At 35.4% G+C, this 26537-nt stretch overlaps 1 protein-coding gene across 3 annotated transcripts; it reads left to right on the top strand.

The window, feature by feature from the left end:
* The first annotated feature begins 8189 nt into the window (after nucleotides 1–8189).
* On the top strand, nucleotides 8190–21566 carry LOC131070827 (YTH domain-containing protein ECT3). Of its 3 annotated transcripts, none has more exons than XM_058006488.2 (10): nucleotides 8190–8331; nucleotides 9172–9346; nucleotides 11684–11742; nucleotides 17702–17876; nucleotides 17956–18032; nucleotides 18212–18751; nucleotides 18911–19471; nucleotides 19596–19808; nucleotides 20705–20857; nucleotides 20997–21566. In XM_058006488.2, the coding sequence occupies exons 2-10, from the start codon at nucleotides 9319–9321 to the stop codon at nucleotides 21096–21098; spliced, it is 1908 nt and encodes a 635-aa protein (XP_057862471.2). In that variant the 5' UTR covers nucleotides 8190–8331; nucleotides 9172–9318; the 3' UTR covers nucleotides 21099–21566. The 3 variants fall into 3 exon arrangements, with proteins under 3 accessions (XP_057862471.2, XP_057862473.2, XP_057862472.2); XM_058006490.2 differs by lacking the exon at nucleotides 8190–8331 and adding an exon at nucleotides 8352–8480; XM_058006489.2 differs by lacking the exon at nucleotides 8190–8331 and adding an exon at nucleotides 8445–8918.
* Nucleotides 21567–26537: the final 4971 nt, after the last annotated feature.

The raw sequence follows: 26537 nt of genomic DNA, 5'->3' as shown, positions 1-26537 counted from the left end.
TATCCCTCTATTGCGATCTACTCAGTGCTCATTTGATACATCTAATCATTAATTAGTAGGGCCGCCTTTTGAAGGATCGAGGATAATTTGACGATCTTCGATAGTGGCCTAGGGACAGGTTTTAATCTCCATATGTGTTACGTCATGATTTTACAATTTTACATATCCTTTTGGCAGGCATAATATGTGACATCGTATGATTATATGAGATTAGCACCGACTTTTAGCTTTTCGAAGGCTTGGGGTGTTTAATGCACTCTATTTTATAATGTCAGATCATTATGAAAGGGAGAACTTTTCTCATGAGCGATTCTATAAGTGACTTGTGCGACGTCCTCCTCATCCAATTTTTGTTATTATCCTAGCTATTCCCAGGTTTAGCAAGAGCTTTACTACAAATGGATACTCTAGTAAAATGGTCCTCCAGTAAGAGGTAGATGGCAATTTCGAATGTGATCACTCAGAATCGTCTGGTAGGGATTGTCAAATTCCCTCATGATCTGGTAATTGGTGCCATTTTAAAAATGTTTGGGGAGGAATATGCCCTTAATGAGGACAAAACTAGGGCTAACTCTGAAATAGCATCTATGTTTTTTAGCATTAGCTATGTACTTTGAGAAAGATAGGGAGGTGGTTAAAGGTATCTGCAAGAGCCTATTCAAAGATTTCATTTTGGGTAATCTAGATAGAGTTCTGATTAACATATATGAAGACCTCACAATCCCCAAAGCTATGCATTATGATAGGTTAGTATGGCGAGGTAAACTGGTTCCAAAATATCCCATCCTTGATATTGAGGATTGGGATGGGTTTGAAATGAGGGTGCCTGAAATTACTCAGAATTTGAATTTCCTTCTTTGGTTGTTTCACATTAAGAGGCCAAATTGTCGCTAATGGTTTGCTCAATACCTCACGGAGGAAGGGATTTCTGGGTATGATGAAGTCCTGAACATACCCAATGCTTCCTTCCTAAATGAGATGAGGACATTGTGGAGTTAGCTGAAAAGAAAATGAGTTCTTCCAAGCATGAAAGCAGGGGTGGTCGTAAGAGAAGCACAATAACTGCTATTTCTAATGTGAAAAGTGTTGGCTCCGCTAACATAGACTGCAAGGGTAAAATAAACATGCCGAACTTAACCCTGTAGATGAAGGGAATTTTGGCTTTAAAATTCACCCATAACTTAGTATCTACTATGTTACGGTTTAATTCTTATCATTCCGACTGCTTTAGTTATCTGGATTTTATAACTGACAGGGCTTGGTTATATGGCACTTTGATGGTTTCTATGATGTTTTCTATGGTGGTGAACTCCTAAAATCCATGGACTATTTTCTGCTAATATTATTGTGAAATATCTAGCAACTTAATATTGTGTGGGTTGCTATGTTATTTCGAGGTTTTGCTTTCTTGGCTCCTTTCGTATGTGTTTTTTGGTCTTTGTTTTGTTTGTTTCTTATTCTGCATAATTGTACAACGGGTTCTTGTTCCTTCTTTTTCTATTATATATGCGTGTATATACATATACTTTCTTTCTTATGTTTTTTCAGAATGTATTCTCTTTCTCGCATGAGAATTCAACATTTGTCTGATTTTTATGCAATGGTAAGGCATGGACAGTTTGGTAGATTCCCTTCTAGTCATTGGGATAGAGATGGCTCCTTCTCAGATACTTCTATTACTTTTATTCATTAAAATTATGATGCGTTGTTTATGGAATGTTGTAAATGAGGCTGGAGATATCAAGCGACTTCTTGTAATTCGACCTTTGGGTGGGGATTTGTTATTCTTTTGTTATTAAGCATATTAAGATTGCAGATTCCAATCTTGGGTTGACTCTTGTTTTTCTTAGGTTCTATCTTCATTATGCACCAATAATGGCAGATTCCTTCTCAAGTTATACTCTTATCTCTCTGGCATTTCAAATTTGTTTGCAAGTAGTTTTACTTTGATTTCAGTAAGTTATGGCTTATCTCTAACAATATTATGCTTCATAAGGATGGGCATTTGGTTATGGTTATCTCAACAAGTCATATTTGGTTAATCTGTCATGAGTATAAATGTTGACATATCAAGGATGGCTTAAATTTCATTTTATAGAAGGCTAAATTGGGCTTGATATTTTCAAGATGGTTAAAATTCATTTCAGATGATTGAAAAAAAATTTAAGCTTGAGTAAGGTTAGTGGAGGATATGGATAGGATGAATAATGATATCTATTTAGCCTAAACCCTACTGTTGAGTGAAGTTTCAACATTACAGGTTCTTAAGGGGCTACATAGGACAGGATTGTTCCGGGTTGTTGGTCAGGGCACCTCTCAGCTTTCTGATTATTTCAAATACTTTATGATGATAGATTATTTGCTTACCATAGATTGTTTGCATGATTTTAGTTGATGTCTAACAACTCATCTAGTGGTTTGGAAAATGTTTTGTTTTTTGGCTTGAAGTGCATGGAATCACATCAGTCACAAACTATTGATACTATGAACTATGGATTAGAGAGTTTAGTTTCCATAGGAAGGATAAAGCAAAGAACAACATAGTGCCTTAATGGGGATAATCGGACAAGGGCTATGCTTCCTACTGCTTCACAAGGTCAAATTAATGGAATTTTCTTGCACACAGACATATGATTTGTAACTAATTAGCCAAATAATGCTTGGTTTGAGGATTATATATTCCTCGGAATTGTAATGAACTCCGATTGCATATTCTTTTATGGGGCAAGATGAGAAGTTTTCTCCACCTAGCTCTTTCCTACCAGTGCCCCTAGTGAGATGGGTTGTATTAGGTTTTAAAAATCAATAAAATTATCACTTCGGCCTTTTACCGATTAAAAAAATAGATAAGATATAACAATAATAAGTGTTCTTAAAAAAATTTAGGATCAACTAGTTAAGATTTGAAGAAAAATATGGACATATTTTTATAACAAATGATATTTTAGTGTTTAAGTATTGGGGATTTTTAGATTAAGTTTTGGTTGGATCTTTAAAAATTTATTTTTTGGGCAGTAGACGTGTTATTTTGATGATTTGCATCATGATGAGTCACGCCTTCAAACCTTATTTGTAGATAGCTAAATGCCCATTTTACATTTCTAAAAAAAATAGAGGTCTTACGATAGGCCATGTGATAGCTACATGTTGACAAAGTTAGCCCTCACGACTACTGGTCCCTCTCGCGCTGATAGGGTATTTGCATGAAACCCAAGTCCTACTATGCCAAACCTGAGTTTGACTCCTTCAAACTCACGTTAATCATTGGTCACATGTGGAACACACATTTGAAGACTTGAATGACCTTCCCTCCAAAGTATTTTCTTTTGAAAAAAACTTGTGCTTTCATGAAGTCATGTAAATGTCCTTCTTTTCTAAAGTTTTTACAATATTATCATAAGAATATGGCCCTCCTTTTCATTTATAAGGTAGATTTGAAACCTTTCGGAGCCTTTTAATGAGATTTTCAAAACAACAAGGACCTAGGACCTTAGAAAAGGCTAGAATAAGCTTCGAGATATTAAAATTTACACTCAGATCACCAAGATCCTAACAACAAAAACTCCCTATTAAATGCAATTGACATAAAAATGAAAATTGGATAATAGAAACAAATAGGGATCTAACACTAGGTATTATAATAATATCATATGTGAAAACAACCACTAATAAAACCAAACCAAATGATATATATGATTTGGTCAACTCAATTATATATAACTATTGTTCAAGCATAAACCTGATGTTTAGTTGTAATCAAGGAGTAATAGTCATGTATTTAGTCATTTTTATTTGTGTGACTAATTATTTAGTTGTGTTCCTTACCTGATGACCAAATTAGTAATTTATTTAGTCATTTATAGTTGTGTTGCAAAAATGACTAGAGTTTGGTGATTTTTACTTGTCGTGACTAAAAGTTTTAGTCACCTGGTCATTTATTTGCCATATTTCTACTAGTGCTTCTTTTGTCAATATGTCTTCATATCTGAGTAGCAACTCTTTTTCTTTGGCATATTTATCTTGATCCATGCCATCTTTAATAACACTTTCATTCAATTTATCTAATTTTACCTCTAAATCTTCCTTTTCTATAAAAAATATTCTTAAAGTGCTCTTTGTTCTATTGTAACATTTTCTATTTTAACTTTTTCAATTTTGAAGTGAAACAAAACATTTTGGATCCAAAACCATGTTCCTCCTTCCACCATTTTTCCAATAAGCTTAAGAAGTATTTGTCTTGAAACCACATTCCTTCAAATTTGAAAGGACAATTTATGGGTTTCTTTTCTTCTTCCACTTCCAACAGGACCGAGAAGTGGTCAGATCCTGTTGTAGTAAGTATAGAGGAGCTAAGTGTGTTTCTAAAATTTGTCAAATCTCCTTTGGAAAAAAAACCTATCTAGGTTTTTTGCAATGTAGCTGAAACCCATACTTCCTTTTTACCGTTGTTACTAATTGGGCCATATACATTACTTGGAAAGAAACACAATGAGGTGTATACACTTTGAACCCAACCGCCCTGCCAATATATTCTATATATGACATTCTCATAAAAAACCTTCCTTGGATCCCATATCCTCTCGCAATTCCTTCTGTTGGGACATTATCCATTTTCCAAATTCCCAACTTCTTACTAAAATTATTCAATTCTTCTTTACTGAGTTTGGTTTCTTGAATTATAACTATATTTGATTTTAGAATTGATAAATTGAGCTTTACTAAATGTTGCTTGATAGGGGAATTCAAGCCCCTAACATTCCAAGTTATGAACTTCATTTTTCTTGGGGAAGGCACTTCCCCTTCCCTACATTTAATAGTGAGTTAATTTTAGTTTGATCTTCTGCTGACCCTACCATAATTCTTAATTCGTTTAGGGATTTCCTCCCTCTCTTCTTTGCTAACTTCCCACACTTTGGGGTTACTTTCTCAGGATAGTTACAAGCCAAACCCAATTTTATTATATCCTTATTAACTTCTTCCTGCTTGCCATTAATATCATTAACTGCCTCTTCATTTTCAGTCAACTCCTTTGCATCTAGCTCCAATATATCTCTTATCAACATTTATTTTTCTTTTACCACATCTATATTATCCTCATCTTCCGTATCATACTCTAATCCCATGGGATGGTTTATACCCATCATGTCATAAACAACTTTTAATTCAACTAGAATCTATTCCTCATCTGATTCTTGGATTTCTCCCTCCTCTATTCTGACAGTCCCAACCTCCTCATCCTTTTGTTGTTTGATTGCTTCCTCATCAACCTTATCCTTAAAAATATCATCCAAGCAAGTCAATTCTTTCCTTACCTCCTCCTAGAAAGCTCCCGCTTCTTCTAATATCTTATTCAAGAATGCTTTACTATCCAAGATTCTGTTGGCAATTGACACTCAATTGGTTGGTTTCACTATGTTGTCATTGATGGCAACATGGTATCTTGTTTCGGCTTCATGTTTTGGTTCACTTGTGTACCAACAAGCACTTCACAGACACTACACTGGCAGGATAGAAGGATTTCTTTGGTTACCGACAATGCATGCCGACAAGGTTTAGAATAAGGTTATTGGTATTGGAGGCCGACATCTCTTGGATCCAGCATCGGTAATTGTTTTTGATATTCATGTATTTATGTTATCTAGCCGACATGTATATTGATATTGTAATTATCTTTGTAAGCCGACATAAGGCATGATAAATTGTATAGGGTATATAGGTCAGTTGGATTAGATCATTTTGATATTGGATATGTATTAGGATATATGTGGATGTGATATAATGCGAATATGTATTAGGAAGGAGATGTGAAATATATAAGAGAGATTATGTATGTGAGGATATTTATGTAAGGGTTATTTCGATAAAGGGTTTAGGGTTTCAGACCGGAACAGACAGAGCTTAACCAGAATTGTATTCTGGCATAAAAGATGCTATCTTAGCAGTTCACTCAATTCTCCGGATTGTAGTATGAATTTATATGTAGTCAGTGAGGCTCCTTTTGTGATTGAGCAGTGTGCTATAGGCTGTAAGCCTTCCTGCAAGCGCAGGCCCCTATATTTTGTAACATCTCTTCATATGGCCAGTGAATTAATATTGTGGGTCACAAATCCCACCATGGTTTTTCCTCTTTGAGGTTTTCCATGTATAATTTTGTGTGTTATGGTTCTCATTTATGTGATTGGCTTATTGGTTGCTTTACTTCTTTCAATTCTGTATGTACTGGTATATTGGTTGGTGTATGCACGTTTTAATAAGGCTAAAATTGATCATTCTGGTATAACACTAATTCACCCCCCCTCTCAGTGTAATTGGATTCCAACATATTCTCACATCTACATTCTCCTAGACCACGGGTTGATTTAAATCCAATTTGGTGGCCAAGGTTTCAATAATAAATCCCCCAATATCATCATTAAATTTTATAACCCCTCAGCTTGTGAGGGCTTTGTGTTTATTTTGTCTAGATTATCCACCAAGACATTTTTTGTTAATACATTACTGTGGATGGGGCCTCTAAAGAATTTTGGCCTGATAAAATAAGCCTCCCGCACTGTGATAATTTATAGAGGTTTTATGTTTCTAACATTAACATCAATATCTACAAGCATTTTAACCTCTACAGATTTAAAGAAATTCGCTTCAACTCCAATGAAGAAACCCAAAGCTTTACCAATATCTACTAGGGTTTCTAAATGTATCAGTTCTATTAGCAAAAATGGTATTCTAATACATTTAAGGAATTTTTTGGTTTGTATGTTATAGAATTAAAATTAATTTGCCAATCTAAGAGATGAAAACTAAAACCCTTATAAATTACAGGCTCACCAGATAATAGTTCTTTTTTTAATGACTCTTCTTTGCAGTCTATAAAAAGAAAGTTATCAGATAGGATAAAGATACTTACCTAATTTGGGAATGCCCATTTCCACCAACTCACAATGTTTTTAATCAGTTGCCCTGATCCACTCCATTTAGTAAATAATCCATGTTTATTGCAGTGATTCCATCTTGCCTCCATTGTTTTGTTGTGAATGGCAAATGCTTTGTAGTCCCCTCTTTTGATATGATGATTTTCCTTTTCTTTTATCATGAAATCACTTCTGACTTGTTGCCTTTGTGGAGCGGAATTCAGAGAGTTAACCTTATCGTTTGTGCGGTGAGCGGTTCTAGGCTATGGTTTTCCTTGGTAAAAAGGTTACCGTGCAGATTTGCCCTGATTGAATTGAAAATTTTGACCATGCCACATAACAATTGAATCCTTGATGCCGACCTTTGGGTTGGAATCAAATTGATTCATTCTTGGCTTCCCTGAATGCCCTAGAGGAATTCTGTTGGCACCTTTCATTGGCCAAGGGGTAGCTGTACGAAACCTATTTGTCCATGTTGTCATATGATTCAAATTTAGGAGTTTCTGCGATTTTTTTTCATATTTTCTTGTTCTCCTTGATTTCACCACCTGCCATTCATTTTTGTTTGCAAGGAAGAGGTGTTCCCTGCTTTTCTTGACATCCGAGTTTCGCATTGTCACATATTATAGAGCAAAGCTTTTTTAATTTAGATATATATATTTGTTTTTAGTTTTTTCATACACCAATATAATAATAATATAGTCTAAATAGATTTTTTGATTTTATCAAAAATTTAATTAAAATATAATAATAATTTTGTACTATTTTTTTCTAAAGATTTTAATGAAAATATAAAAATATAATAAGAATATATTAAAACTTGATAACATAATCACATCTTTAATAATAATTTAATATTAATTATTATATAATAATTTTTTTAATGAAATAATTAACAAATATGATATACGTATATTCCTCTAAAGATATATTGCTCGTTCTTATTAGACATTTTCAAAAGAAAAAATATACCTTAAAAATGAATATAAAAAATATTTAAAATTTGATAAAATTTATTTATTTAATAAAAATAATTATATGAAATAATTTGATATATATATATATTTTTGAGATAAATATTATTAAAATATGTCACTTCATTTCGTCTTCTCATATCATAAAAAAAGCTTCAATCAAATTGTTTTTTAAGATACTTATTTGAATAGAACCACTTTTGTGGCCTTCCACAATAGAACTAGGAGCCGAAAAAAAAAACACCCATGCAACCCAACCCTATGATTCACCAAACCGAAGCTTCAAGTTAATATTCCTTATAATGACTTGAACTCTAAAACAAAATACCAAACGACTTAAAGTACTTTATTAGAAAAGCTGGTGCTTATAAAAGGCCATATGCATTGGGTTCCATGATGGGAAGGAAAACTGCACTGGAGCTTTCACGATCTGACAGGACACAAATCAGGTAATTCATTCTTTTGTTTTTGACAAGTTCAAATGTCAATTACGGACCTGTTACACTTTCCAAGCCTGAATGACAACGATTCCGGACTTAAGATTTCATTGGGGAGTAGATAAACGGCCTTTTTATCCAATAGCAGTGCGAATCCGAGGGTAGGTCCATTAACAATTCTTTACAATTGTATTATTGTATATATATACAGCGTATATGTTTTGTGCCAAATGCCATCCAATGAAAGGAAGAAGAAATTTCCCAAGCCCACTTGGTTTCTTTCACCCATTAGTCTGCAACAATAGGTTTTGGCAGTTGTGGGTTCATATGGAATTCTGAAACTCAAAAACACCCATTTCATAATAAATTCTGAATTTCAAACACCCTCTTCATCCCATTGTGACTAGGTATTGAGATTCAGGCACCCACTTGGTCCAGTTTTGACTAGGTCTTGAAATTGAAACACCCACTCGGTCCAATTCCGACCATCTTTTGAAATTCAAGCACTTATTTGCTCAATTGTATATAGGGTTTGTTGTCTGTATTGAATACATGCCTTGGCTTTTCTCGCGTCATTGGAATTCAATCTTATGAATCAGGTATTCACCTCTATTAAATATTTAGCATGCAATATATTTATCCAATGTGTATATATTTGGATATAAAGACTCGGGGAGGGACGCGTTCAGGTGAATGATATATACAATGTGTATATGAATGGCATACGCATGAATACCGTCGGGGAGGAATTTCAAATAATGAAGATACGTGCAATGGGTATATGCCTGCATATATAGAGTTTAGGAGGGCTTTCAAGTGATGATAATTTATACAGTGTTTATTTGTCTGCAGATATGGAGTTGGGGACGGCATTCAAGTAACGAGCATGATCCACATTGGCTTTTGGGGTCTAAAATTGAGACCTTCTGGCTGATAGTAGTGGTGGAACTGGCTGGTGTTAGCAGCAGCAGCAGACAATGCTGAGAAAACAGGGATAAGATGGCATCGGACATGGACAGTGTAGAACGTATCCTGCTCTTGAATTTTTCTGTTTGCGCAGTTTTTCTGAATGTCTATATAAATTAAAGAAAAAAAATTGAAGGCTTTCTCATAATTTGTGCCTGGAATGGCATTTGGTATATGTTGTTTTGTTTGCACTGTAAATTTGGATTGATGTTGTCCATGAATTGACCCTTAGGTTTCCTCTGAATTTCGAATTGCATGTATATATTAATGCTTGTGTTTCGTCCGCTCTTTAAATTACATGCTCGGATTAGCTTTTTAGGGTTTCTTCTATGATTGTGTTTCTTTTGGTTTTGAATCTTGATATATCGAAGTTTTCATGCTAGTTGTAACAATTGCTGAAAGCTTAGAGTTTTTAAATTGATGACTGGCAATTGTAAGAATTGTTAATCTCAGTAGTACCACCATAGTAACAAGCTGCCAAATTTCAGGGGGGATCCTTTTTCTTATTTTTTTGGCTTGGTAAATCTTGAGTGAGGTTATGGCCACATTAACACATTGTATGTTAAGCTTGAACTCCTCCTTAAATTTTTTGTGAATAGAGGTCGTGATTATTCTTACACAATACATTGCATTATTGCTACAGCTCAACTGGAAGTAGGGGCCACCTTATTGCAGTGTGGGGATTTGAACTTGTTGCACTCTTGGGAATCCCCAATACTAGAACACTATCTCCAGTACCATAATTTTGCAAATTTGATCACCTGTAATCAGAAATTGACTAATGCATACATAGTATGAGAGACACATGTAGGTTATAGTGACACATGTATGGTATTAACTGCCAGCTTTTAGTTTACTGGTATGTAGCCCTGATATAATGCAGATGATTGGTAGTTAGTTTTTTGGTATTAACTGCCAGGTTTTAGTTTATAACTTTATTGTTGTGTAGCCCTGATATTGTGTAGATGATTTGCAGTTAGCATGGAAGCCATTGATGTCCAGATTTAGCATTCATGCCTTGTTTCAGATAGCCATTGATGTCCAGATTTAGCATTCATGCCGTGTTTCAGATAAGCCACGAGACAATATTCACTGTTCTTTTTTGTTAGGCCATTGCCTGGTGGCAAAGAAGTTATACGGCTGTTCATGTAATTCTTGAATAAAAATTGAAGCTTGTTAATCTGTATCTGTACCACAGAAATCAAATTAGGGTATATTTTAAAATGAATGAGGCTAATATCTGTTTTAATTATAATATGTTTGCTCATTTTTAAAAATTCTTAAGAATCTATACACACATTTGCTTGAAGGGATGCTTTTAAGCATAGTTGAACTACTCGCCAAAACCAAAAACTCGCCAAGGCCAATGACTCATCCTCCTCATCCTCCTCAATGTCATCTAGTGTGAAACCAAATCCACCCCCTTCCAAATCATTGATGTCATCCTTTGTAAACAACGAGGCTGCTCGTATTCTGTCCAGTCACTGTAATGATCTATATCATCCAAATCAATTGGACTGCTTCCTCTACCTTCCTTATGCACAACCAAAGATTATATTGCAAAAAGACAAGGTCATTACGGCGTTTTTGGGCTTACTCGCTCCTCTTCGTGTGGATGGCCTTAAACAAGTTCCAATTGCACTCACAACTGGATGAACTACAAGGCTGACATAAGATTCTGAGGGCAAAATTTGTGAGATTTGGGGTATTTCCACCCCAACTGTGCCACCAAGCATCTGCAAAATAAAATTAGGTTGAGGGTAGCACCCCTCACCAGTGTCTGAGGGTGAGAAAGAGAGGGGTAGAGAGATAGGTCTAGATCTTGGGGGAGAGAGGAGAGAGTGAGATGGAGAGTGGTAGAGAGGGGGATAGAGGAAGAGTGATAGCGAGACAGATAGGTCTAAAATTCAGGACAGATAAATTGAGTGAGATAGAGAGAGCAAGAGAATGCTAATAGGAGCCTACTGATTACTGAAATTTGACTAAGTCTGAAAATTTAAACAATCTTCTAAAACCTAGAATTTGCATTATAACTCCTAGAGATCTGAAACCACTCTCAAACATCCTTCAATGTTATATTTCATGTATATATTCTGATGAAGAGAAGATAATTTTTGACATGTTTGGGCCTTTTTTTTAATGCAGCCGAGTTTTTCCTGGAAACACGCCAAAAACTCGGCGATTTTTTTCGGCGAGTAGTCCATCTATGCTAAGTGCCACTGTTAGCATCATTTTCAGATTGTAGGCTTGACAGCAATCCTTTTCCTAAGATATATGTTTATCGTGTAATTTTTGAGTTGTGTTCTGTTCAAAGTCTCTGATGCAGCCATTAATGTAATCTCTCTTCCTAATTGGCTAATTTTTCAAAGTTTTGTTATCTCTTTAACTAGTGTCTCAGAAATATGTGAGAAGGTTGAGGTTCTTGAAATTAATTCAAAGCCTAGTTCGGATGCAGAGGTATGTTTATTTTAGTTGTTACTAATTTCATGCTACTTAACCAACTATTTAATTGTTCTAAGTGACATTGACGATGATACAGATTATGATCTTTCTTCCTTTTAATTATGATCATGCTTTGAGGGAATTCCCTATTGATTCATTTGAAACTCAAGATAATGAACTCTATGCAAACTTTTGCTCTTAATTTCTCTTTTTTTCAGATGCTATTTATTCATGTTTTCTTTGTTAGGACTGAACTTGACAGGACAAAAAGCCATAAAAAGGATGTGCACAGCACTGCAAGTGAAGACTAGTATAGATTAGCATTCTTTTTATGAACTTGCTAGTGCATGTTTTGCATTTTTAAAACATGCACCATTTAATTCTCTAAACCTTCGTAAGTGCTCATGTGGGAACACTATGCTTTGTTAAGAAATAGTTTGCGCAATTATTCGATCTACAAGGGAAGGTGAAAGTTGAAGATGTTCTGTCCTTTAAAATTATGTGAGTAGAAAAGAGTGTTGGATGTAAATGGCATATCAACCAGTTTTAGTAATACTGTAATAGGATTCGAGTTCTTGTGCAAGTGGAATTGTGAAATTTTAGTTCTACATCCACTATTTCATATTGTTGGAATATACTTTCCATAGTGAATGGCCTTTTCTACAGAACCATAAGGAGATTGGATTCTCTGCTGAATTTATATCCATTCAACTAGTCAGCCTTGACTAAAGGCAAAAACCTACAGTGTAACTAGATGATAAGAAGGTTCCCTTCAATTTCTGAAGATCCATAAAGTGATATATTTTCATGAGTCGGAAGTATCACAACCAGATTAATAATATAATCTATATTGTTGGTGGGTACCAGTTTTGGAGTCTTATACTTGAAAGGTGGCACTCCTATGTAACTTTTATAGACAACCCTTCAAAGTCCGATAAGATAGCTTGGACATGCTATGTTGGGTGGGGGCATAAATAATTTTGTAAAGTGGTATAGGATTATACCAAATAATAACAGAATTTTTTTATTTGTTTTATGATTTGATTTGACTTTTCTTTCTTCTGACATTGTCCAAGAAAGATGGTCATTATCCGATATATTTCATGGCAGAATATAATTGATCCTTTTTCACACAGTATTTTCTATTTACAATATTTAGACTCAAAACATTATCCTCGATGTTCAACTTCAAGAATATTTTTCATTCAGGTTGAGTATCTTTTGAATCTAATCGGAACATATGTTGTGTAGTGACTAATCCCTGCCATTGCAATATAGTTGAAAGGATTGTTTTTAGTAACTAGTTAAAGGTCTAGCAATTAGTGATTGGGCTAATAACACATTTGTTCTAAAACTTGGAATATGAACACAAAAGAAACCTAAAAGAACTTTCAGCAATTGACCTACTCAAAACATTTTAAATTTTTTGGTAGTCAAATCTAAATGGAAAATCAAGGTCTTGGATTGCTTAGCACAAATAAAATTGCATTTGTTTATAGTATTGTACAATTTGTGCAAATTCCCTGTCAAAAATAAAATCATGGAAAACAAGCATGAGCATGAGCAGTATATTTCAGCCTGTGGAACCCTCATCAACAATGAGAGTAAAGGATTTGTCTGCTGCCATCATTCTCCCTGAATTAATAATATATGCATGCATTGCCTACTCAAAACAATTGTGTTTTGCCAAGAGCAACATGTAACACATGTAATGTCACTAAGATTATACATGGCATGAACCAACGATGGGTAGTCATCAGAAATTTCTTTTAGTAATGTATTGCTCACTTCTGTGCATGTAAGTTCTGTTTTACAGCGTAATTTTAAGGGAGGCCCTTCCATGTGGGCAATGTTGGTGCATAATTGTGTTGCCTCTAAATATAGTGGCATTTTCACAATTGAACTTTGCACTAGTTAACTTTGGTGGTTATGCGGGAAATAATTAAATTAAGTTGTCTAAATTTGGGCTACTTTATTCAATTAATTATAGTGATTTCTCAGGTTTTAAAATATAAAGTTAAATTAATAAAGTGTTTGTGAGGTGTTTCAAAGCCCCTATCTCAGCCACAGCCCTTACTGTTACCATTGAGGGAGTTGTGACATATAAGAGGAGGTATAAGGAGGGGCGTGAGCTAGTAAATAGGCAGTCGCAGGGTTTGGGCAGTCAAGTATCATTTGGTTACTGTCTATAATCAGCAATAAATCAGATCACAGGTTGTAAATCACATATTAAAAGAGGTCTGGGCACTCCTGCATGCATACAGCAAACCTGAAATACAACCAGTCAGCCACCCAGATCAAGTGAATCCGCTCATACATCATTGTACTGTACACTTGGAATGCTGGTATAAGGTTACAGTGCTGTTTGGTCCTATTTCTCTATAATTTGTGTGCTCAGAAAATCTTCCATAAAGTGTTAATAAAATATAATAATAATGATTTACTTCTTTGTTTAAAAGTAGGTTTTCCATTGGCAAGTTTTGTTTTAGGTTGAACTGTTAATATCTACTTTGAAGTTACTTTGCAGTTATAACTTGTGATAAATGGCATGCCAAAGGAGTTTGGTTTCTAGGTGTAGTGATATTTCATTATCTCAGAAACCAGGTGGAAAAATGTAAGCTTAAAAAAATTATCCTTTCTTTTTGGGTTTTAGTTTATTTCTATCAGCGCAACTTGCTTGTGGACTATAATTAACCTTTTTGAATACATGGTATGCTGTCATCCTTTGCTTGCTGCTCAAAGGAAATTGATCCCAATTTCATCAGATAAATTAGTACCATTTTGTGGCTGCAAAGATGAATTATGAGGTGCCAAATGCATGCGAGGCACAACAGTAACAAGGGAGTCCCCAAATGGGAATATTCTAAATGTTTAATTAGAAGAGTTGGAACACCTGGGATTGAAAGGACTGAAGAAATTTGTCGATACTAACAATATCCTAGAATGATGATCCAAGCTGATGGTTTGCACCAAAGATCTTTGTATCAAGGAGATAGCATTGTTCAGGTGGTGGAAATTGATCACAGTTGTTGAAAACAAAGCTGATAGCCCTCCTTGTTTAAGAGCAGAATGTATGGGGCCAATGCAACATGAGGAAAAGATGCCAATGCTGAAGTTGTGATGATTACATTGTGGAGCTGTGAGGAAGCTTGGTAAAGGTCAGAACCTGCTATTAATGGAGTAATGGGATGAGCAATATGAGTGTCCTTGATGAAGACAACAACATATAGGGACAATAAAAATGAGGAAAAGATGCCAATGCTAAAGATTTGAAGAGTCTTTTTTGGATCTGTGAGGAAGCTTGCAGGGTTGAAGCCTGCTATTAACTGAATAACGGGATGAGCAATATAAGTTCATCATTGGTTTGCTTAATAGTGGGTTGGCCCATAGAAGAAGATTCAATTTTAGTTATAGTAGTAGGAACAGACTCAATGTGGTGTTGACTCAATTTTAGTTATAGTAGTAGGAACATACTCAATGTGGTGTTGATGGTCTTTCCCTATGGAATGCAAATCTTAGAGGAGGTAGCATGATGGGTATTAAATAAAATAATTGCAACAAGAACTTGTTCTAGAAGAGTTGTAGTCTCCAAAACAATATCTTCATCATGAGCGTGCAACAAATAATTTAGGAATGCATAGTGTCGTGTGGTTAAGATTGCAAGGAACCACAGATGCCAGGAAGACATGAAGAAAAGATGCCGATTCTAAAGCTGTGAAGATTCCATTGTGGAGCTGCGAGGAAGCTCATATAGGATTGGAACCTATTATTAATTGAGTAATGTGATGAGCAATGTGAAGTAAATAAGAGAGTGAATCATAATTAGAGTGGTAGTAACATGCTCAATGTGGTGTTGGTAGCATGGTGGTGGAGTATTAGTCTAAAGAATTGCTCACAACAAGGACTTGCCCTATAAGATTTGTTAGTCTGCAAAACAATATCTTCTTCACGAGTGCACAAAAAACATTTGAGGAATGCATGTTGCCTTGTGGTTAAGATCACACAGGCCTGTAGAGATTGTGGTGAAGGACGAGTAGGACAATCATCCATATCCTTGACAACTTTAGGAAGTGAAGGTGACTTGTTTGGTTTTAGAGATGAAAGCAAGTTTCTAGGTGGACCTATTAGTGTGATGTTGTATGGTTCTATGAGAGGTTTTGTCAGTTATTGGAACAATCTCATCATTTGTTGCACAAGTTGGAGTTGACATGCCTCCTATTTTTGCCATCATTTATGCAGCCCTTGGGTGAGGAACCCAAATTGCATTTTTGAACAGTGGTCAAGGACTACTTGGATTATTCATCAAATAAAAATGAAAAGATGAAAAGTGCAATGACACAATATAAATAAAAACTAATGGGCTTCTGTTGTTACTGAAAGAAAGTTATGAATAAGAATCTCGGTTCACAAGGACCTGTACTAAGTCTGGTACTAAAATTTGTTGCTGTTGGGTTGTGTACATCCAAACAACAACAATAATCGTGAGATCTGAAATCTGGAACCATATCAGTAATCTATAATTCAGTAAATAACTATGACATGTACCTTAGCTTTAGTGAGAGGACACAAACCGTTTGGCACAAATCTGAAATTATGGAAACAAACAAAAAATTCAGAACTGCAAAGGGTTTGATAGTTAGGTGGTATGCTGGATATACAGGAATGTATCAAAGGTGGACTACCCTGAGATTCGAAAGAATGCATAAAATTTCAGGTGAGGGAGAGCCTAATTATTAGGCTTTGTGATGCAAGAGGGTACTCCTTTCTGGCTAAGAACTCACAAAATTAACACAAACTCTCACAGGCAGATCCTTTCTGCTTTAAATTTGAATTCACAACACATTATTGGCCTGTCAACAGCCTCTCTCCCGCTCTACATAACATTTCATTTGTTTAACTTCAACCTGGCACAAATCTCAGCTGCCATTCTTTACTCAAACTTGCTATCCTCTGTAGCTGCACTTATACTTTCACTCTGTTCTCAGGCCAAAAGCCCACACTCTGTTGGCCGATACCTTCTTCACACATCCCTCTTTTCTTCTTTGGCCAATACACACACTCTTTGATAGCATTTTATAATCTGCCATCGATTCACATTCGTCCTTCATTGTTTTGGGACACCTATGAGGCTATTAATGTTCCACATCCCTCCTCTGTTGATGCATCTTTACTAAGCTTCCTGCATTGAGTTGTTTGTTTTTGCTTCTGCTTGTCTCTGTTGAAGGTGGCAATAAAAGAAGAATTCATTATAGTTGTGTAAAACAGTCACGTGGAGAAATAACTGGCTGGTTGACCTACTGCCAGATTCAAATTGAATATGGATGGAGGCTTCTTGGCTGCTTGGATGCAAGCAAGAAGGAAATGTAAATGCAGCAAAGAGGCCAAACAAGTCTATATATTAAAGAAGTAGGCTGAAAGAAATAGATAAATGATAGACATAGAAGGGGTGTGTTCTACAAGAGTTGGACTGGTTGATGTGCCGTGAAGTGTATATAATACAAGGATATGCCTGCAGATTGGTAAAGTTAGATGCATAAGCATTCCTGAAGTGTTGAATGGTAGCACCAAATAAAACCCAGAAGAGTTGTTCCTAGATGCTTATAAGACACGCTTTTTTATATGAGTTCTCTATTAATATCTATTTTAGTGTATTACATGTTTACCCGCTACAATGATGATATTAGCTTATGCTATCTATTATTAAATATTATTAAGATAGTGTGGAAATAATAAGTCAATAACCTTTTTGGTTTGCATAACAAGAGAATCTTTTCCAGGAGTATAAGTGCTTTGATGATTTATTAATTGTAGTATGGAGATCCTGGTTCCAAAATGAAGAAGTTTTGCATTCTTTTTTTAATTCCAAATTAAGTCTTCAAAACTTAAATGGACTTTAGAATACCGTGCTTAACTAGAACAAGAGGAAACAATCTCTTTTATTGTAATTTGTCTGAAGCACCATTGTTTCCATCAGGAAATAGGAACACTGCATAAGCTTTCAAATGTCGGCAAAAGAGATACAGAAACAAGGGTGTCTGAATTACCATCGACTTCACAACCTATAGTTGTCGACGCTGGGAATGATACTACTTTGTCTGCACATGTTGGACCTGATGGCCATTCTGCTTCACTAGTCTATTCCTATGGGGGTAAGGCAACTTATTCAGAATTTCAAACAAAGATGGCTAAATTTATCGCATGGCTTCTGATATAATTTGGAATCTGCAGTGAATAATCCACACATACTAGGGACAAATGGATATCAGCAGTCCACATTTGTAAATGACTTTGGCTATCATTTCCCGGTGAGAATCAGTTTTGTGATTTATTACATTTAGTTTCTGCAGCATTCAAATCAGACAAATATTTCCTTTGCATACTTTAGTACGTATTTATTTTATTTTGATGCCTGATTATATTATATGTCAATTGTTGTTTTAAACTATTATAACTTTAAGATGTTTTTTTTTGGTTTTGCATGCAGGTTTATCAGAATGAAGCTGCTTCCTTTTTGTATCCCTCGGTTGATGGTGGGCACCCACTTCAGACCTTTTACAGCCCTGGAGAGACACCAATCACACCACTTGGCACAGAAAATGCTTATTATGGTTATCAGTCTCAACATCCAGGTTCACTTTATCAGCAAGTTGCTTATCCAGAGTATCAGTATTGGACATATCCATCGGATAATCCACCATTAGAAGCTGTAATGCCAGGTCTAGAAGATTTAGGAATTCAAGGAGCGTATGTCCATGGCATTCAAAATGGTAACAACTATGTCTTTGAGGGTAGACCTGGATTGCAGTCCTATTTAATACCATCCCATGGTTCTTATGGCAGAGGTGTTCTGCCTGCTGCTTTCACAAGTTCTGTTCCTGTAGAAGTTACCAATTATGAAAGACCAGGTATGTCATATTGGCCAGATCCAAGAAATGCTGGAAATTCTCAAAGCAATGGTTTTTCATCTGGGATGCATGCAACGATTGGCCAGTTTGTCCCAGCTCTTCAATTCCCACCTACACAGGTATTATAGTTTCATAAGTTATCAGAACCTTTACTAAAAACATAGATTGATTTATAAATTTGTTAAAGTTTCCTTTGGAATATAGATATATATTCCAAATTAGGAGTTGCTTTTGCTGACTGAAGGCTGAAACTTGTTTTGGTTTCTTTTTGGCCCCAGCAAGCAGTTTATACATATCCTGTCCCTGCAAATCTGCATCCACAGCATGGTCTCCCTTTTGGTGTTCCATCTTCCTCCACCCAAGTGAGAACAGGCGATGGTTTGATACCATATCAAGTGGAAATGAGAGACAATGACCCAGAATGGGTAATTCACAACAAGAGGTTGGTTGGGAATCGGAACTACAGTGATGATGGCCAACGAGTTCATGGTGGCTCAAGTGATGCAATACAACATCCAAGGAGGAGGCCCATTAATGAGGAACTGGCATCAAGTAGGCAGTCTAAAGGAAAAAGTCTGTTTTCTGACAGAGTTAATGAAATCCTTAGTGTCCTTGGAGGCATGAATAGTTACAACCGTTCTGATTTTATTACCAAGTACCATGATGCGTTTTTCTTTGTTATCAAATCTTACAGTGAAGATGATATTCACAAAAGCATTAAGTACAATGTCTGGGCAAGTACACCAAATGGAAATCAGAAATTAAGTCAAGCATATCAAGATGCACAGTTGAGAGCTGGTGACAAACCTGGAGCTTGTCCAATATTTTTGTTCTTCTCTGTAAGTTTTCTTGGCTTTACTGTCTACAATTTATCTTTTGGTGATAGGGATGTATAGCAAATGCAGATGGTATTCATTTTCACCATTTCCAAATTTTTCAAGTTTTTCCTTTGGAATATTTTAGGTGAATGGAAGTGGTCGGTTTTGTGGTGTTGCTGAAATGGTAGGACCTGTGGACTTCACCAAAAATATGGATTTCTGGCAGCAGGATACATGGACCGGGTGTTTCTCAGTGAAATGGCATATCATAAAAGACATTCCTAACTCTAAGTTGCGCCATATTATACTTGAAAATAATGACAACAAGCCTGTTACAAATAGCAGGGATACTCAGGAGGTAAGTTTCTTTTAATCTTTTGCTTTTGCTGTGAAAGTTTATTTGGATTCATTAACGTTATGGCATCATGACTGAACAGTTCGGATGCTAGTCAAATGGCTAAATGCCTTTTCCTTTTCCCCTTTCATAATCTAGAAACAATTCACTTTTTCTGTGAAAATCATAAATGGTTACCCGTTACTGCCATAAAAAGCTTATATTAATGCATATAAAAAATAACCTTTTTTGTTTTACAATAATCATCAAAAATTGATGATGTAATTTGTTTCTTGAATTCGATCAAGGAAATATTCAAAAAAGTAGTCCCTAGATCTGCAAGGCAACTTCCATATGATTATCTGGCAATTTTGTTGTGCTTTTTTGGATATATTTTTTTTTAATCTAGAGATTTCAAGAATAACCATTTGCTGGTAAATGAGAGATTCATTCCATAAAATTTGGGTTGATTTTTTCAAACGAATTAGTTTATTGCCTCTAAAAGATTAATAAATCTCTAGAATCTATTCCCCTGATCCATGTAGGGCAGAATTTTAAATCTACACCCTTGTTGGACAAGTCTTAACCAGTGTGAAGCAGTGGTTCATTTAGTTCTTTTGTTGCATTTAGTATGTTAGTAAACTCAAAATTTGAAGGGTTGTTTTGTCTTTTCCTCCTTTTTAATGAATGGGTAATATCCATAGAGTTGTCAATACTAATGATTATATAATTATTTTAATCCGAAAGTTCTTTATCATGAGCTAAAATCTGCTGTAATGGTTAATTTTCCAAACATTGCTCTGCATCATACATCCTTTTATTGAGTCGAGGGTTTTCTGCACCCTTTATTTTGCAGATGTCATTAATACGTTTGAGAGACATTATTTGGTTTGTAACGTGGGATATGATTTTTATTCCAGATACATCTTCAGGAGGGCCTTGAAATGTTGGACATCTTCAAGAACTATCGGTCACAGTCCTCTATTGTTGATGATTTTTATCTTTATGAAAGCCGTCAAAGGGCACTGCAAGAAAATCGGGCCAGACAGAAGGCACAGCTTCAGGCTGAACAGGTTTTTGAGATGATATTTATATTTTCCCTTTTGAGAGCAAGCAAAAATGAGTTGCAGATCCAGATTAACATTTATATTAAACAATGAATTGTTAAATTGCCTGTTTATATCTCACGAACATTGTTTGTGTGAAACATAGGTTGAGAATCTTAGCATGGAACAATTCTCAGTTGGTTTGAACAGAAAAGCAGATTTGAAGAGTGACACCTCACAGTCCAGTTTCGTGCACCCTCAGGAATAGTGCTTTGGGCTAGTGCATATGAGCTGAAAGCGAGAGAACATTTTCTCATCAACAATTTATCAAAGCATGACAATCAATCATCTGTTTTATAGACATGACATAATTTATTGATGATTTGAGTGTACAGTATTCATCCATTTTGATTCCAGAGGTTCAGCTTCCTGGAGAAGGGATGAAGCCGGAAAATGTATATGCTATTCTGCGGGGTATCTGAATGTTTTTGCTTAAGTTCTTCCTTAATGAGCCTAAGAATTATTTCAGTTGAACAAGTCCTTGTGCATGACAGGGATCCTCAGGGAAGTGATCTGTTTGATGCATATGATAGCTTCACAAAAAACCATTATCTAGATAGTTTTGAAATCTGTATACAGTCTGTGATGTGCTTTTGATGGTAAATTGCATCTACAAGACATTGATATAAACAAAAAATGAAATTAAATGTAATTTCCTTACAAAGGCTTTTTAGCAGATCCTAGTTTCTCTCTCAGATTTCTTTATCAATGGTTTGAGCAATATTATGTCCTGAACAAGAATATCACTTGATGCATAAAAGGAAATGATGTAAAACATAGTTTAAAAATTGGACTTAGCAGATACAAATTTTGCATAAAGTTGGTGACTCAGCTTGTACAAATCGTATGTGTCCGAACATAAAAGAAACTTGGCAACATAATACATTAAAAAACACTGTGATTCCGAAACATAAAGGAACTCGGAAACATAATACATTAAAAAAACACTGTGATTCAGAAACATAAAGAAACTTGGCGACAAAATACATAAAAAAAACACTGCAATTCAGAAACATAAAGAAACTCAGAAACTCTGAGCACCTGAATGTGTGTTCTTTCCATTTTTTGTGCCCATGTTACAGTTCTCCTTCATTGATTTATAGTCATCTCGCATTCAATGGTCGATTTGATTGGCATGAAAAACATAAAATACAATGACACGAGTTCCTGAGCAGGGTGATTCACGAGTCCCTATGCAGGCTGAGTAATGAGTTCGCCCTCTAAAGGAAGGTGCCCATGCGGTTGCTTAGCTTATTTGGGCTAGTGGTCACTGCTCAACTTATTTAGGAATTGTTTGTGAAGTTGCAGCCTCATGAATATTTAAGTCTTTGTTTATTTTTAAGCAGTCGTTTTAAATTTGTAAAAATAATATTAATAGCAATTTGTGTAGTTAAAATTTGGAAATGAAAATTGGAGGCAAATTTAGAAGGAGAGAGGAATTTGTGGAGCCACATGACTTTTTTTTTTTAGCAATTTGCAAGTTGTGGCTTATTTCCAGCCCCTTCTTTTTTAACAACTTATTTTGAATTCTTAAATAGTAGATGCACCATTGAGACGAGGAAAGATTTCAAATATTCTTTTCCCATAATTAAAAATTTGTCTGAAAATACAAATGGAAACATTAGGTAAATAAACTGCGAAAGTGAATTTCACAATCTATTATATAAAACTGTGATGTATATCTAAACTACTTTATTCTTTGTTGGTGAGTTCGTGCATACTTTCCTTGAAAGTTTCACATATAAAGGTGGGTAATACGATTCCAGAGAGTGACCATCAATCAAGAACCAGATTGATACCATGGAGCATCGTATCAAAGTATTGATTCTCACTGTTAAATGTTTTCGGACATGGAGATTAGAATCCCCCTTCTTACAAAGAATAAATCAATGTTGACTACGTTTTCCCAACTTTATCCAATGATTTTAATGTCAATTGTCAAATCATTAACTTCAAATAATAACCAAAATAGTTCATATCATAGTCTCATTACGAGGCAAGGCAGGTACCCCACCACTGAACCCCAACAAAGCCCCTTCAAAGCCACCTGGACCTTCCTGATGCATCCTTTTTTGGTGTGAATTAACAAATATTTAGGTGCCTTGTGGCACCCCCTTAAAAGGTGGAAACTTTTTTATTTTCCTTTAAGATCGCTTTTTTAATTTTGGCCTTCATACAGTGAGAGGCAGGGGATGTTCTAATGTCACAGGAACATAAAGGATGCAGTCATCACAGAGACGTCCCAAGAACCAACCCCTAGATTGGGGAGATGTCATGAGGCCGGCCCTGAAAGTTTTACATACAAGAGTTCTGTTGACATTCCCCTATACCAAAAATGTCCCTAGAATTATCAATTTTATATATTTTGTGCAAACTGTGGTTTTATATATATATATATACATATACACACCTACCTCTGGTATCTCTAAATTTTTTTGGTTTTTATGAATTCCAATCCTTAAATTCCAGCCAGAAAATTTGTATTTATTCATTTGTAATTTTTTATCAAAAGTTTGCTTTTGGGGTGCTCTTTTTGCTCCTTTTGGCTCGTATTGATGAGTCCCATCCACCTCTTGTGTCTAATTGTTTAGAGTTGACCCCTACAAATGAAATAATTTTATAGCGTCTAAATTTATATTAAAATATGTTTAATAGAAGCTTTTTAAAATTTCTAAAAACTAAATTATCTAAATTTTCTAAATTCATATTAGAAGCTATTCTATATATTTATATTAAAAATATTTTAAAAATTAGAATATTTAAATCAATGTGTTTTTATAATAATATTATAAAATAAAAAAATTATATTATAATAAATTTTTACGGTTTACTAATAATTTAAAGTGTCATATATGTGATTTTATAAAAATTATAACATGTATATCTATACAATTTAATAAAAGTTAAGGTCGTCTAAAATTGAGAAAACAATCACATATATTGTCAAATTCCAAACATGATCTAGATCATTTTGATTAACAAAATAGAAGATATTTGCAATAAAGTTTCAAGGCTTCTCTGCTTCTTTCTTTCTGAGTCTTCCTAATGGTCACTATAGCTATTCAATTTTGATAAGGTGCATAATTTCATATTTATATAGGTTTTGCCCTTTCAGTATGTTTACACTGACAAAAAGATTTCATCCAAAAAACCCTGCCATTGCTTTACCTCGAGCTAGACCCAATGTCTTCCACCCTTGGATTTGATCCTTCCAGCATCTTTGGCTCATTGACACTTGGCTCCTCTAGCATTTCCTTAATGAATTCCAAATTGGCCAAAGCTTGTTCTTTTTGTTGATTCTCATTAAAGCTTGTGCCCTAGATAATGAAAGGTTGTATAGGAACATTGAACTTGTAATATAGCCTTGGAGAACAACCTCCCTGTACTCTAAAATTGGCCCCTACCTTTGTCATTGACAAAAAAATCTCCATCCCATCCCACAAGTGAGCTCAAACACACATTTCCATTACTCTTTTAGCTTCCTCTTTGTTGTCCAACTCCAACAACCATGCAAAAAATATAGAGGCAATGCCAATAGTCATTCAATATTTGTGCTCAACACATGAATTCATCTCCAAGTAGCATTTGTATTGCTTGTAGCATCATTGGGCAATGCCTTGTGAATATATTTTTCAATCTTTCATTAGAAATTTTCCACCTAAAGACAACTTGGCATTCCTTTGCCCACAAGCTAAAGTTACCTTCCATCCTCTTGCTCAATCTTTGATAGAATGCAAACTTCTTACTTCCTTGGCATCCTTATAGCCTAAAAGCCAACTCAAATTGCCCTTTCGAGGCAATGTTCATCATTTTCAACCAATGGATTTCCTTTGTTCATTAATGGATCATTGATGAGGTGCATTTTCATACTCAAATTGTCTCTCCAAGTTGTGTCCTATGTCTTGCAAATTTAAATCCTCGATCTCCTCCAATCTTTCCATTGCCCACCAAGCTAATGGCCTATTAGTGAGTTGCCTTCTCTGTATGTGAAATGCATAAATCTTCATACTCAAACAATAAATGTCTAATCAGTTTTTTTTTTTAATTCCCAATTTCTAGTGTGAAATGTCGAAATCTTCACATTCATCTAATTAAAGTTCAATCGGGCCCGTTAATGGGCTTCTTAGGGATAATTCTTCTCAACTGATAACAAGCCAAGTTAGATGGACACCTCTAGAACAGGGATGGATACAGATCAACTTCGATGGTGCGGCTAGAGGTAACCCTGGTCCCTTGGGTGCTGGGTGTATTGCAATAGACTGTCATGGCAAAGTTACTGCTAGAAGCCAATGGCTTGGTGTGAGGTCCAACAATGAGGCTGAGGTCAAAGTCGCACTCTTGGCAGTGCAAATGGCAAAGAGGTTGGAGTGGATCCATCTTGAGGGGGACTCCCAAATCATAGTGCATGCTATCTTTAGGGGTAAGGCGGGTAATTGGAAACTCGATCAAAATATTCAATGTATAACTAACCTTCTAGTCACTTTTTAGATATTCAAGGTTTCTCATATTTGGAGAGAAGGCAATCAAGAGGCTAATGAGTGTGCAAACCATGCCTTCGAGCTTCAAGAAGGTGAAATTAAGCTAAGCATACTTCATTGAGACATTCGTTTATGTTAATGGATTTTGAAATTCTTCTAGCTATTAATATTTGCCAAGTGGTTGAGGTGGCTATCATAACTATCCAATGTGGTGAATGATCATTAATGAAATGTCACTTGAGATGCGATTAATGCTTGTTAGTTAATTTAATTTTAGCTTGCTGGAGATTGAGATTTGAAATATTCATATCTTGGCAATGATGTTCCTATTGTAAAATCCCCCTTGGAGGTGCTTTGTTTTGATGTGGAGGCGACAAACAACCTAGGAGTCGTACCATTTCAGAGAATGCTATTGTCAATATTGGAGAATTCCCTTTGTTCATTCCTGTGAGAATTTGCCAAGATCTAGAGGCAATGGAAAGCACAAACAAGAGAGAACAAAATGTGACAAGAATAAATTGTATTCCTATCAATGATGCAAAATACTGATCAACTGGATCATTAAGAATGTTACATACAATGTAGATGAGCTTGCTTATAAAGGCAAGGCTAAGAGACAAGAGAGCACACAATGATGACATGATGCTCAATGAGATGCAAGGGTAGGTAGGAGAAATAGTAAAATATTCCACATGAGGTGGATCACCCACCAAAGGTGGAATTATCACTCCACGATAAGTGGAAATGATAAAGTAACAACAAGATCATAACATAAAAGGTGGAAATTCTCCTACATACACACTCCCAATGTAGCACATCTCCCTAAGTGTCTCATATGCAAACTACATTGTGGTGCATGTACCTAAGTAAATTTAAATAAAGTGTAATTATATCCAAGATGAATAAATAATTACACCAACACCCCTCCTTAAATGCAACTTAGGGGAATGAAGTCTACAATGCAACTAAGCAATGCAAGATGGGTCTCGGCTACGAGTCCATGTTAGGTACCCATGTACAAATACAAATGCAAAGCAAACCAATGCAATCTCTCATAAAGCAGGGAAAAAGAGAAAAACCCAATGGGAAAAAACCCTCCCCCAAAAGAGAGATGAAAACTATACAAAGAACTTTTATAGAAGTATGTGAAGAACAAAACCCCATGTGAG

Source organism: Cryptomeria japonica, chromosome 11 (genome assembly GCF_030272615.1).
Source record: "Cryptomeria japonica chromosome 11, Sugi_1.0, whole genome shotgun sequence".
Classification (NCBI taxonomy): Eukaryota; Viridiplantae; Streptophyta; class Pinopsida; order Cupressales; family Cupressaceae; genus Cryptomeria; species Cryptomeria japonica.
This window is presented reverse-complemented; position numbering and strand designations above follow the sequence as displayed.